Below are 14,169 nucleotides of genomic sequence, written 5' to 3'. Positions count from 1 at the left end.
AAGAGAAGCAAACAAGCTAGCAGAGTGCCCCAGCAGGCTTGTCACGTGACCGCTGGCCATGCTGAGGCACATTCCGCCTTCCGGAAGTGTCCGCACTGGTACTGTGTTTAGCCCAGTGTTGTTTTTCTTGCCCTCTGCTTGTCTTACTTTCTTTCCTTGCTGCTATGAAACTGCTTCCTTGGGGGCAATGAAGCAAATGAAAGGAAACAGGAGAGACGCTCTGCCCGCCACCATAGCACACGTAGCAACAGCAAGTCACAAAATACCGAGCAGCCAAGAGCTGTTAGAAGTCCAGTCTCTGCCCTTTACTGGTCTCAGGTGGCCGCTAGGTGAGGAGACTGGGCTTCAGGGGGTCTTCAGTAACATCCGGAATCACACAGGAGGCAGGGTCACCATTGAGCCCTCAGCCGGGCCCCTCTCTAACATACTCTCCTGTGTCTCCTCTCCCCCCACCACCCCCGTCCCTGCCATGTGTCTCCCAGCTTGGCCAGCTGAGGAGAGTGCGGGCCAATGCGATGGGTTCCTGTGATTCTCTTCTCATCAGAAGGAATGTAAAGATTAGTCTCGCATATCCAGGGCCAGCCTTATGGGAGCACAGGGGTGGGTTACGGAGTGATGCTCTAGTCTCCATGGTCCAAAGCTTGTTTTCCCATCCACCTGCAAGCAAGCAGGTGGGGCGGGGCTCTGTCATGCCCTTGGAGAGTGCTTCTGAGCTCTGCTCATCCTGTTGCTGGCCCTTCAGCTAACAAGCGTTCTCTTAGTAACTCAAGAGCCACACTCACTCTCATGAGCAGTCAGCATGAGGCAGCGCTGAGCAGGAAGGTCAGAGGAGGTAGGAGGCCTTGTGTTGGTGCTCACACAGTGAGCTCTGTAGAAGGTAGCCATGGTCGGTACAATAACAGAGTTGAGTTGGGAAATGGAAAGTCCAGCCAGCTGCTGTGAGGTGATGAAACCCCTTCCTCTCATGCCAGTTGTACCTGAAACCGTCCCTGGCTTTGTAGTGTGGACACTTGAGCCATGAGTTCCTTCCTGAGCTTCGCTGGTGCAGCTCACGAGAGGGCAATCTCCCCTCGGAGCCACTGCACAGCCCAGGTCTGTGACAGGGAGAAGAGGCAGCAGAAGTATCCAGTCAGCTGTCCCCTCTCATGCCGCCACCCTGCACACCCTTGGGACAGTGGTGTCTGTTGGGAAGGCCTGTTGGGATGGCAGCTCTTGCTTCGCTGGGGTCGTAACTTACAAGTATCTTTCCTTCCTTTGTCCCCCTCAGGACAGGACCCGGGTTGTATCCCCCATTATCGATGTCATTAACATGGATAATTTCCAGTATGTGGGCGCCTCTGCTGACCTCAAGGGTGGTAGGTGTCAGCCTTGATTGGTCCACCCACTGGCTGGTCCTCTGACCATTGCTGTCTCATGATCAGCTGCGACAGTGATAGCGGAGCTCACACTGTGATGTGGGCTCTGACTGGTTCCTAACAGAAAGGACTGGACATGTGTCCCTAGCAACCCCCCCCCAACCGTCTCTCTTTCTTTCTCTCTCACACACACACACTTTCTCTCCCTCCCTCTTCTCTCTCTTCCTCTCTCTTCTCTCTCTCCTCCCTCCCCTCTCTCTCCCCTCCCCCCTCCTCCTTCCCCTCCCTTTCTCCCTCCCGGAGCTGCTGTTACTAAAGCTAGGAGAATCTGTAGTTACCCCTGGGATTGGAGCAGAGGAGCCTCTACCCACTGGTGGGCTGGCCTGAAAGGCTCCAAAGCTGAGACCAGCAAGAGGCAGGGCCTGAGACACTCCATAGAGCCAAGGACTGGCTGACTGGGCCTGGAACCTGTCTCTGTGTCCTCTGACAGGGCCAGGCTTCCTCTTGTAGCCTGCATGCCCAGCCAGCCTGCCAGTTTGCCGCCCTGGAGTCCTGCCATCCTGCCACTGGCCCGTCACCGCCCACCCACCAGGCAGCAGTTCTACCTTTGTATTCAAGTCTGAATGCAGGCCCTTCCTTCCCAGCCGCCCAGCCACAGCCTGCTTCACCAGTGGGTGGCCTTTGTGTGAATGGACCAGTGTCTTGTAGGGCCACACAGCCTACAAATGTTACCTTCTGGTACTGCTCTAGGGACCCAAGAGAAATTTGTTCAAGCTTCTCCTTTGCCTCTTAGGAATTGCCGAGGCTCCAGTGCTTCTCTGGTGGGAGGGAGACTGCAGTAGACATAACTGTGGGGTCACTGCTACACACAACGTGGAGCAAGTTATACTGTTCCCTGATCTAGCCCCTAACTCACAAACAGCAAGGGGTAGGGTGGCCTAAGGAGCTAAGCTGGCCAGGAACCCAAGCTCCTCCTGCCTTAGCATCTCATGAGCGCTGCTAAGATTACAGGCCTGCACTGTGAAACACAGCATGTCAGATTGTGGGAGCAGTTTTAAAGTTAGTCCTGGTCTAGGCCTGAAGAACCATGGGTCCCACAGAGACGCTATGTGCTGCGCTGTGGTTCTGTGAGCCAACTGTGATTCATCTAGCTCTGACTCGCCCCCCAGGTCCACAAGCCTGTGTGCACAGAGCAGCCCTGTCCCCAGATCCCCAGGCCTGTGTGCACAGCCCTTGTAGGTGCAATGGCATCACACAAACACCAGTCCTCGTGTTTCACGTTTGTTCTCACATTTGAAGATTAGAAAACCCCAGCCAGGCATGGTGGCACATGTGTGCAATCCCAGAACTCAGGGGGCCGAGGCAGGAGGATTGCTACAAGTTCAAGACCAACCTGGGCTATATAGCTATACCCTACGTTAAAAAAATAAAAAAGGTTAGAGGGGCAAGAAAGCTGGTTCACAGGGCCAGAGTACAGTCCCTAACACTCAGGTGACCTATAACCCCAGCTCCAAGGGCTCCAGCCCTCTCTTCTGACTCCACGGGCACCCACACCCATGTGCACATAACTGCACACAGTCATACCTTTAGTTTGGAGTTTTTAGAGGAAAACTCAGAGCCCTGTTTGTTTTGGAGAGCTGAGAAGATTTCACTGTCCTTCACACCCACCAGCTACCACGTTCTCCTCCCCCGTCCCCTCCTCCCTCCCCCTCGTTCTTTTCTTCTCCCCATCGTGGTTGTTTGGTTGGTTGGCGGTGAGTTCCATCCACATGAGCTCATTGGCAACTACTCGGGTGGGAAAGCCAGGAGTGAGCGACCGTCTCTTCTCATTGCCGTTCTTTTCTGGGCTGGCAGGTTTTGACTGGAACTTGGTGTTCAAGTGGGATTACATGACACCAGAGCAGAGGCGATCCCGGCAGGGGAACCCAGTTGCCCCTATAAAGTAAGTGCAGCCTATTGCAGGAAGCCCTCCTAGGAGAGCCCAGACTCCAGCCCCTGTTGCAGTATGCATCCAGGACAGTGAGGCTCTGTGCCTCCCACCCTCTGGGTTCCTGGCCTCCCTTCAAGACCAACATCTGCCACCAGGTCACACAGTGAAGGAACTTAGGTCCTTTTCCTCAGTCACTAGCTCCCAGGGCATCTCTGCTGGTTCTGTGTTGGCTCCTGTTTATAGTGAATGCTATCTGTAGCAGAGTGGAACTGTATGCCATGGCCTTAAGTGTTACTTCTGTGGTTCTTAGAATTACCTTGTAAGTTGAGGCATGTAAAAGTCAAGGGTCCCAGCCTCTGTGGGACCCCAAGCAGTGACTAGAGGCCAGTGGAGGAATGAAAGACCCCTTTGAGAGTGCAGCAGAGGACAGAGGTCCAGCCTGTGGTATGGTCTAACCTTGCCCTTGCTCCCTCATCTTCTCAGAACTCCGATGATCGCTGGCGGCCTCTTCGTGATGGACAAGCTCTATTTTGAAGAGCTGGGGAAGTACGACATGATGATGGACGTGTGGGGAGGAGAGAACTTGGGTATGTGTGCCCCTCCCCCGCCCAGGCCCCAACTGCACCAAAGTGTGGGAGGCAGGGTGTCATGTCAGCATTTAGGGAGGCCCAGAGAAGCCAGCCCCTCCGTGGACAACCCACCTCCTACACACCTGACCACGGGGATGACAGTAAGACGTGTGCCTCCTGTCGGGTCATCCCTGCACAGACACCAGATGCTGTCACCTCCTTTGACCTAGGGGTTCTCTCGGTTTTCTGAATACATGCCTCCCAAACTGAGAAATAAGCTGTCTCAGGCTCTGGTTAACAGTAGGGTGCTAATGGGGTCAGGCAGCTGCTGGTTTGCCTAAATGTAATCGTGCATGTCACATGGATGGGCTCTGATATTCAGACCCTTCTCCACTACTTTTAGGAATAATAATTATTATTATTATTATTATGTTTTTAATGACCCTTGGAGATCATGTTTGCCCAGGAATGAGACATGGACGCTGCACAAGTGGCGTTCTGCGCAAGTGTCTTGCGTGACAGATGAAAAGACTCTACTTAGCTTGTTCAGTCTTTGCTCCCTTTACTTGAGGCCTTTGATTTCAAGTGCTTGTCATTCACAACGGGCTCCTCTCACTATCAAGAGTTTAGTTTCCTTCGTCCTTACGCAGTTGTGCCCTGGGAGGAGAGGGGACCAGGACAAGGAGGGAAAGCCACATTGCTGTCACTTTGAGTGGGTTTTCTTGTGACAGAGACTTTGATAGCTTCTGTTGGATTAAAAGAGCAGCTTCAGCTAGCCTGTCTTTCGAATGTGTTCTTTGAAGTTGAAGTTGGTGGAGACGTTTCATCTGGTAGGACAGCTCTGCCCAGCATGATGAAAGCCACTGCCACCTCTGGCTCCGTGGGGAGAAGGACAGGGTGGAGAGTCCGGCTCCTTTCCAAGTTGCAGTGCGGTGTTGGGCTTGGGTGGAGTTTTGTGAGCAAGAAAGGCTTTGAGGTAGTGAACCTGAAAGGTCCCTGAGCCTCTTGCACTGTAGGTTCTAACAGCTGGAGCCACCCAGTGGGCCAATGTGTGTCATGGGCTCAGGAGACCACATCTCAGGGACCTGAGAGCACAGAGTGACAGACATAGTCAGCCTCCCTCCTGTGTGTCTTGCTAAGATTAGGGCAGGTGACTGTCCCTGGTCACTACCCTGGAAACTTGGTTGATATCTGGACCTGCTGATACATGAGAGAAATAGGCAGGGACTCTTTTTTTTTTCCCTGAAGGAAAGCCCAGTGCATCCTGGTACTCAGTCAGTTGACAGTAAGTAGCGTGGAGGACCGTGGTCTGTGCACACATCTCCAGCTGACAGTTGCTAAGATACATGTGGTCTTAGTGTGGGAGGTGTCTGCTTTCAGACCAAGAGTCACCATTGGGAGACCTCTTGACCCACAGAGCTTTCCATGCGTGTTCCGTCTTGGTGTGCTGTGGAGGCGGCCTGTCCAGGATGCCCCAGTGTCTCCTCTATAAAAGCTCCAGGTCCTGCTCTGCAGAGGCACCCCTCATGGGTCTCCCCCCCCCCCCCCAGCAGTTGAAAGTGAGGCATGGTAGCTACCCACGGCACGGGGACAGCAACTATGAGTTCTGATGGTTACCAACTTCCCTTCCTGTCAGAGATCTCATTCCGAGTGTGGCAGTGTGGTGGCAGCCTGGAGATCATCCCGTGCAGCCGCGTGGGCCACGTGTTCCGGAAGCAGCATCCATACACGTTCCCCGGTGGCAGCGGCACTGTCTTTGCCCGGTAAGACATGAAAGGCCAGCCCAGATGTCTGCTGTCTGCTCAGAAGACCCTGGTACTGTGTGGGGACAGTGTTCCTTGATAGGCACGGCCCCTGAGTTGAGGAATAGCGACTCGCATGCCAGCTGGGATTCCAGTGAGGGGAGCCGGCTCAGTGTGCCCCACAGAGGTCTCAGGAAGAGGGAGAAGGGGCGTGGCAGAGGAGGGTGATAGCTGGAGTTATCCTAACTGGGACATCCGGGGGTGACTTCCATTGGATGGTCACAAAAACCTCAGAGGGAGAGCCTGGGTTTGTGCTGTATCACCACTCACGGTGTTAAGAACCACTCAGGGTTGCGTTCGCCCATCACGTACTGCAGTAAACAGTGCTACTGCTGGGTTATCACAAGGAGCTGCATTGCTAACTAACTGTCCGGGTGCTGATACATCTGGGACCCCCGTGTCAGCCCCTGCTAAGGGCTGTCCTGATGCCCCACGTAGTGAAGTTAGGGTAAGATGTGAGGATGAGGCACAGAGGAACAGTTCCAGTCTGGTAACAACAGAGTCCCACGGCCTGGCCACTGCTTCAGGCTCCTACCTCTCAGTGTTATCTGATGCAACTCAATTTGAACCTGAGTTCTGGAGAGCAGACGTTGAAATCCTCTCAGAAAGCAGGTCATATTGCACTCCAGCCAGAGGACATCAAGGCTCATAACTGATGGATTACCAATCAGCAATAGATGTTAGGAAACAAACGAAAACCAAAAGGCCGCTTGGTCCAACTAGATTTTCCCTGGACATTTTTCCCAGTTCTGACATTGTAGCACACACCTTTAATCCCCGTGCTCAGAAAGCAGAAGCAGGTGGATGTCTGTGAGTTTGAAGTCAGCAGAGGCTAAGACGGTGAAGCCCTGTCTTAACCAAAAACCTGTGAGTCAGACCTCACAGGGCAGACAGACAGCAAAACCCATAAGCCAGATGAAATACTTCTAATGCTCATCTGGTCAGTACCATGGGGATGAGAACTTGGGCTAACGGGGACAGGCTGAGGGCAGGGGCGGTCCCAGGACATGGCTCCACCCCTACCTTTAACCACGACCCCCAGTAATGCGGCTATATTTTGACTCTGCCTAGGAAGGTGGCTAGTGGTCAGTAGGCCAGTAAGTCAGAGCCTTCCAGATCTCATCAATCTGCTGCTCATAGACACACCGGGACCCAGAGGTCTGTGTCTGTCATCTGGGTGCTTCTCAGTGCACAGACCTACTCATCTGTGAGGGTGTGCTCCACAGCCACCCCGCAGGGCTACTAGGTTTTCCATTATCAACTGAAATGAGGACATTTCCACATGCGTACCATTCCTGGTTATCAACCTTGAGGTAAATTCTGGAATTAGCACCAGGAACCTAAGGATGCACACATTTACAGTGTCCGCCCCTCCCCCATTCGGGGACGACGGGAATATTTGTCACTTTATGGGGAAGACGGAGGCTCCAGGTGGAAATGCATTTAGTAATTACAGCTCAGACAGTGTGACAGGTTGAGCATTCAGAAGACCTTACTGCAGAGAAAATGATTCACCTCCAGGGCGGCCACTGCAAGAGGATGGTGGGCCATGTCTCCCCTCGCCTGAGCAGAGGGTCTATCTGCGGCTACTTGTGCTTACGGCGACCTTTCCTAACTGTCACGGAAGCAAGCTCTCTTTATGCGCTAGAGCTAAGGACAGCAAGTCTCTGCAGGTCTGGGGCATCACGCTCCCACTTCTGCTGCCGTTTCTAATCTGCACATGATGATACCTCCCTCAGAGAAGCAGCAGAGGGAATTAGGGGAATTAGTTCACTTTCCCAGCATGCCAGTGGTGCCATATCCACTCACGCCGTGGAAAACTGGGGTGACCAGAGTGCCATACCATGGTTTCTACTAGAGGCCCCTTCTCCGTGGTGCAGCAGAGATCGTGGCGTACGAGACCGTCAGTACGTCTGTGCCATCCTGCTCCTGCTCCAGGCTGACTCGTGCTGAGTGATGTGACTTCAGCTGAGCACTTCCCACAGACCTTGAGGTAGCTGCAGCTGCACCATGCCACTCTGGAAGCACCGTCATTCATACTCCCACAGACGGACAGGGACAGGTGACTCCGGGGAAAGGATGGGAGTTACAGCTCAGGATGGCTTACTTTGTTTTCAGGAACACACGCCGGGCAGCTGAAGTCTGGATGGATGAGTACAAACATTTCTACTACGCAGCGGTGCCTTCTGCACGAAACGTGCCCTATGGGAAGTGAGTACCATCCCCCTATCTTTCTAATAGGGACACTGGCAGAGGTGGGGATAGCTGCCACCCTGTCCTCCTAGTGGGGACCCTGGCAAAGGTGGGGATAGCTGCCACCCTGTCCTTCTAGTGGGGACCCTGGAACAGGTGGAGATAGCTGGCACCCTGTCCTCCTGGTGGGGACCCTGGAACAGGTGGGGATAGCTGGCACCCTGTCCTCCTGGTGGGGACCCTGGAACAGGTGGGGATAGCTGGCACCCTGTCCTCCTGGTGGGGACCCTGGCAGAGGTGGGGATAGCTGCCACCCTGTCCTCCTGGTGGGGACCCTGGCAGAGGTGGGGATAGCTGCCACCCTGTCCTCCTGGTGGGGACCCTGGCAGAGGTGGGGATAGCTGCCACCCTGTCCTCCTGGTGGGGACCCTGGCAGAGGTGGGGATAGCTGCCACCCTGTCCTCCTGGTGGGGACCCTGGAAGAGGTGGGAATAGCTGCCACCCTGTCCTCCTGATGGGGACCCTGGCAGAGGTGGGGATAACTGGCACCCTGTCCTCCTGGTGGGGACCCTGTCTGAGGTGGGGATAGCTGCCACCCTGTCCTCCTGGTGGGGACCCTGGAGCAGGTGGGGATAGCTGGCACCCTGTCCTCCTGGTGGGGACCCTGGCAGAGGTGGGGATAGCTGCCACCCTGTCCTCCTGGTGGGGACCCTGGAACAGGTGGGGATAGCTGGCGCCCTGTCCTCCTGGTGGGGACCCTGGCAGAGGTGGGGATAGCTGCCACCCTGTCCTCCTGGTGGGGACCCTGGCAGAGGTGGGGATAGCTGCCACCCTGTCCTCCTGGTGGGGACCCTGGCAGAGGTGGGGATAGCTGCCACCCTGTCCTCCTGGTGGGGACCCTGGCAGAGGTGGGGATAGCTGCCACCCTGTCCTCCTGGTGGGGACCCTGGCAGAGGTGGGGATAGCTGCCACCCTGACCTCCTGGTGGGGACCCTGGCAGAGGTGGGGATAGCTGCCACCCTGTCCTGGTGGGGACCCTGGCAGAGGTGGGGATAGCTGCCACCCTGTCCTCCTGTGGGGACCCTGGAACAGGTGGGGATAGCTGGCACCCTGTGTCTTCCTTTCCTCCAGTATTCAGAGCAGGCTGGAGCTCAGGAAAAAGCTGGGCTGCAAGCCCTTCAAGTGGTACCTGGACAACGTCTACCCGGAACTGAGGTAAGTCCTGGGGCCTGAGTGCACTCTGTGACTGCTGAGGAACAAAAGTGACTAAGGAGTCCGCAGGGACTTGATGCTTGCAGTGAGCGAGGCTGGGAGCTGGCTGCCAGGGAGAGCACATGGTCCCGCCCCACAGGTGCCCCCTCCTTTGCAGCTACCCTTGCTCTGGGAGAACCTGGGAGAACCCCGAAGCACCGGATTTGGTTTGTCCCTTCTTTAGAGGTGGACTATGGAGGCAGAGGCCGTCTCCCCGTGAGCACACTCCTCTCCACAGCTCCCTTCAGCTGCTCCTGCCTTCTTAGTGTAGAGTAGCATTAACTGTGATGGCGTCCCAGCTCCTACCCCAACACTGCTCCTCCCTGTGAGCTGGCACAAGCTCTGTCCTGGGGATGCCAATGGCTCCAGTGGAGGACCAGCGGGTCTCTGGCCACAGGTGCTGCCAGATCGTTCCCATCCTGAAGGACCCGCCCATTTCCTCTTTCCACACAGGAGAACCAGTTGAGGTTTAGAGTATGGCCCTTCATCAGGAGACCACAGCCAGTGCCTCTCAAAGGTGAGGCCAGGCTCTCATCTCCTTCTTAAACACACAACTCCCCATACACTCCATCCATCTGTGTACATTGGACCACATAACAAATCCCACAGGCTGGGCCCTCCTGGGCAAGGTCTCATCTGTTGAGAAATAGGAAGAGTCAGATGCGACCTCTGTGAGTGGCTTTCTAAGGGACAGCCAACAGCTCAGCTCGTTAGTAACTCTCCCTTACCAGAAATGAGGGAACATCTCCCATTTACTCTTTTGAGATGGAGGGGCGTGGCAGGGAAGGTTCACTCTGAGGCCCAAGCTGGCCTCAAATTCTCACAGAAATCCTCCCTCAGCCTTCTGGATGCTAGGATTACAGGCATGTGCCATCATGCCTGGCCCATTGAATAGTCTTAAAGAGTTAGGAATCCAGAGACTGGGGCCACATCATGTCGGGGTGACATGAAGCTGTCCTCTGCTGTCTAATTTGAGACCACGTGCAGAGGCCGTGGTGAGCAGGAAGCACAGGGCTGTGGAGGTGACCTTGGCTCTTAACAATGAACGACTTCCAGGGTTCCAGATCACCAGGACATAGCTTTCGGGGCCTTACAGCAGGGAACCAACTGCCTGGACACCTTGGGACACTTCGCGGATGGAGTTGTTGGAATTTATGAGTGTCACAACGCTGGAGGAAACCAGGTAGGTGGGGAGCATGCTTGCCTGCAGACCCAGAGGCCTCATCTAGACACCCTGGGCTCTGTAGGAAGCCCCGGCCCTGCCAGCAGCCTCAGAAACAGCTGCGATGTTGCAGGTATTGAATGACGCCTTGAGCAGCTGGCTCATCCGCTGTGGGCTGTTCTGCACTGGCGAGGTACTACTGAGGTGGCATCAGCACCTGTTGTCTAGGCTGTGACTTCCTGCCAGCTTTGTCGTCCCTGCAGAGTCTGCTACCATGTACTGCACCTGCCTCTGCACCCTGTTTGTCTCTGATGGGTACCTGCTTAGTGTGTGCTCAGCTTCAGCCTCCTCAGGTCAAGGGTCAGTGCCTGATGGTGAAGACCAACAGATGTTGGGTTCTGATCCTTGGCAGGCTTGGTGATTGGCACAGTTTATACCACTCAACCCTGGGTACTTCACCCCACAGGCCATCTGGGGTCCATGAGCCCCTCCTCAGTGCTAGAAATGTTGTAGAACTATAGCTAGCAGGCACCTGAGATGTGCCTACTGTGAACTAAGTCTTCAGTTTTATTTAACTATATCGAATTTAAATCCAAGCTGCCACCTGTGGCTGGTGGCTGACACTCCAGTGCTTGGAGGGGACCCAGAGGCAAAGGTGACACCAGCAGGAGTCCCCACTGTGACTGACTCAGGTGCTGCAAGGATAGGGTTCGCCCTTCCTGACTCTGGCACGGGGCAGGCAGCATAGATGGGCGCTGTTACCTGGTGTCCAGCTGTGCCTCAGCAGCACGCAGGAAATGAAAGAATGATGGCCATACTTTTTAAAGGATGGCAGCTCATAAAAGCTTTTCTTAGATATTTTACAAATTCAGGTTGCTGAAGGTCCAGCACAAGGTGGCCAGCTCTGCTTCATGTGTAGCCAAGTCAGGTTTTTGGAGTTGAGTGTATTTATTACCCATCTTAAAATAATGAAGTACACAGTATCCACATGTGACCTTCCTGGCCAGCCACATCTGTCAAATGAAGACAGTCTAGACCCTCGATGCTCAGAGGTCCTTGTGACTCTCCTGACCACAAGTAGGTGTGTCTCCAGCTGATGCCCACACATAGGTGTGGTTGGGAGGGGTTCTGGGCTTCCACATCTACAGCAGCAGTAGACCAGGGACATGGAGTTGCATCTCCACACCCTGGCACATCTGGAAGGAAGCACACTGGGTAGAGCAGACAGACTGTAGCTAAGCTACCCACCACCCTTCACTGTGGAGACAGAACAGCCTAAGAGAGAAGGGTCCTTCTACTCACATCCCACGGGGTACATCATGGCATGGAAGGATGAGGAAGCCAGCTACCTTGTGTCCACAGTCTGGAAGTAGACAGAAAGTGAGGCTGACTTCAGAAGGGCCTGCCCCAGTGACTCAGAATGCAGTCACCTTCTGTGAAGAACTTCCAGCAGCACAGAGGAACTCATTCCACGGCAGGGATAGAGACAGAAAGAAAGATCCATCAGGCCATCCTCTTTCTCCAACCTCTCTGACTCTCTGTGCTTCTACCCCCATCCCCCCTCTCCCTCACTCTTCTCCTCCCCACCCCCACACCTCCTGCACTTCTCAGAGTCAGGAGCCCTCATGTCCCAGTGGCAGCCCTGAAGTTTCACTGTCAGCAGACTACGTGCTTATAGATAGCAAGGCTTCCCTGGCTCACCACTTCTGGCCTTGTGGCAGTCTTTGTAGCCCTTACAGAATACATTCATGCGTCTTCCGTTTTCCCTTCTGAGGAACACAGGTCAGTGGAGCCAGAGAAGAGACAAGAAGCCCCAGGGCCTGGGCAGCTCAGTGTCCCTGTGGTGGGATGCTGGGCTCACTGAGGCCTCCACTCCTGGATCCTGAAGGCCCTGAGTGGGTGGCTGTTCTTAAGTGACTTTAGGAAGCCCTGCCTTCTGGCTATACATGGGACCCTCTACCTGGCCACTGCCGCTCATAGCGATGTCACTCCCTCTCTGTCCCCAGGCTTCCAAGCTTGTACATGATCTGTGTGGTATTCAGAGGCAGTTGACAGCCCTGTCCTCTGTGTACACATGCAGTGCATGTGTTCGGATTGCTAAAAGCACAGGCAAGGATATTTACATGCATTCTGACCCAGTTTTCTTGTCTGCAAAGCGTGCTTGTGCGTGCGTACACACACACACACACCTCATGCAGCTCTTGTGCAGAGGCTTGAGACAGTTCAGCACATGGTGAGCATCCAGTTAGGAGCCATGCTGTGTGTTGATGCTTAGACTGCTCCTGCAGAGTTAGAGGACTTTGTGAGTTCCCATAGACTTCAGCCATGTAGATAATTGCCAAAAGCTACAATGTATCATTTGTGGAGTTTTTACAGATTCAGCCTACATTCATAAATCTGTTTCCAAAGCAGAGTCATTCCAAAACGATATGGGAGGACTTGTGGGATAGAGCCAACGGCTGACCGGATCTCTACCTTGGACTTTGAGCTAAAATGCTTAACACAGTTACCTATCACAGCATGCCAGTCACTCTGATATAGCTCATTTTAGTCTCTGCATTAACTTTTCTTGCTGCTCTGACCAAATACTTAACAGAAATAACTTGAGGCTGCATTTATTTTGGCTCCTGGATTGAGAGTACAGTCAGTCCAGCATAACTGGACTTGCCAGCCAGAGTGGCCTCCAGCTGAGGTGGCAGGAGTGTGCACTTCTCCAGCCTCCCAGAACAGACCTACCAGCTGGGGCCCACGTGTGCCCACCAAAACATAGCGGTTACCAAGGTTACACCTTAGCAGCCAGATGTAGCTTTGTCCCTCAGCCGGGAGCATCCGGCCGGCTCTGAGTTACCCCTGGGGCCGGAGTCAAGTTTCCCACATGACTGCAGCTTGACTTGGGGTGTATCTCTGACTTGGGGTGTATCTCTGACTTGTGGTCTCTCCCAGGAATGGGCCTTGACAAAGGAGAAGTCGGTGAAGCACATGGACCTGTGCCTTACTGTGGTGGACCGTTCGCCTGGGTCACTCATCAGGCTGCAGGGCTGCCGGGAGAACGACAGCAGACAGGTGCGTCCAAGGTCCCAGGCTTTCATAGCATCAGCAGTGATGAGGGCCATGTGCTTAGCCACCTCACACCCATGGTCCAGTTCATCCCCGCTGGAGGTCTCATGTCACATGGTCCCAGGCTCCTTTCCTTCTTCATGCCACAGAGCGCTTTATGTGAAATTGCGTCATTTCTTAAGCAAAACATTCATAAGTTGCTTGTTCTCCTGCTTAACTTTACAAAAGTTCTAATCTGGATGGTTAACAAGATGAGCATGGGTGGACACAAAGACCTAGCTGCAGGGTAGCCCATATTCTACTGAAAGTGGACTTTGGGCTTTGACTCTGGATCTTCTCCATAGCTGGCAGTTATGTAGTATGTTTTCCTGAGGTTTGGGGCCACAGCAGCCTCCTCAGCTCCCTGTCAGTCTCCTTCATAAAGGGAGTGGCCACTCACCTGCGGTGCCCTGGGCTGTGTGGCTGAGCACTGGGGGGTACCACTTGTCTTACTCCGAGCTTACAGTGAGATCAGAATCTTAACCCTGGTAACAGTTGAGCCTCTCTGTATATTGCTTCTTCCGTGGACCAGAGCTTATTGCAAGCCTTGGAAGCCAGTTCTGTCTGGCATATTCTCTGGGGATCTTGGACAAACCACCTTCCTAAGCCCTGCAGTGACAATCACAGTGCAAGCACTAACAGCCCTTCTAACTTGCTACAGGGGAGTGTAGCCAGTCTTCCCACAGTCCCTCCCCAGAAGACAAATGTAGGGGGAAACTGAGGCACGAGGGCCACCAGAGCACGGCTCAGCATCCTTCCATCCCCCTGATTGCACAAATGGAAGCAGAGGCCCAGGCTCCCCACCTACCAC

The 14,169-nt window shown here is 54.3% G+C and overlaps 1 protein-coding gene across 1 annotated transcript in view; it reads left to right on the top strand.

Moving 5' to 3' along the window:
* Positions 1-14,169, top strand: part of Galnt2 (polypeptide N-acetylgalactosaminyltransferase 2) — a 118,631-nt gene that overhangs the window by 100,496 nt on the left and 3,966 nt on the right. Inside the window, exons 8-15 of the mRNA XM_021169564.2 lie at positions 1,268-1,355; positions 3,210-3,297; positions 3,769-3,872; positions 5,491-5,617; positions 7,775-7,867; positions 8,981-9,064; positions 10,157-10,283; positions 13,206-13,325. Coding sequence (XP_021025223.1) covers positions 1,268-1,355; positions 3,210-3,297; positions 3,769-3,872; positions 5,491-5,617; positions 7,775-7,867; positions 8,981-9,064; positions 10,157-10,283; positions 13,206-13,325 — 831 coding nt within the window. The remainder of the gene's footprint in view (positions 1-1,267; positions 1,356-3,209; positions 3,298-3,768; positions 3,873-5,490; positions 5,618-7,774; positions 7,868-8,980; positions 9,065-10,156; positions 10,284-13,205; positions 13,326-14,169) is intronic.

This window comes from Mus caroli, unplaced genomic scaffold (genome assembly GCF_978045245.1).
Source record: "Mus caroli unplaced genomic scaffold, Mus_caroli_1 scaffold_10, whole genome shotgun sequence".
NCBI classification, from domain to species: domain Eukaryota; kingdom Metazoa; phylum Chordata; class Mammalia; order Rodentia; family Muridae; genus Mus; species Mus caroli.
Note: the sequence above shows the minus strand (reverse complement) of the source record. Positions and strands in the feature narration are given on the sequence as shown.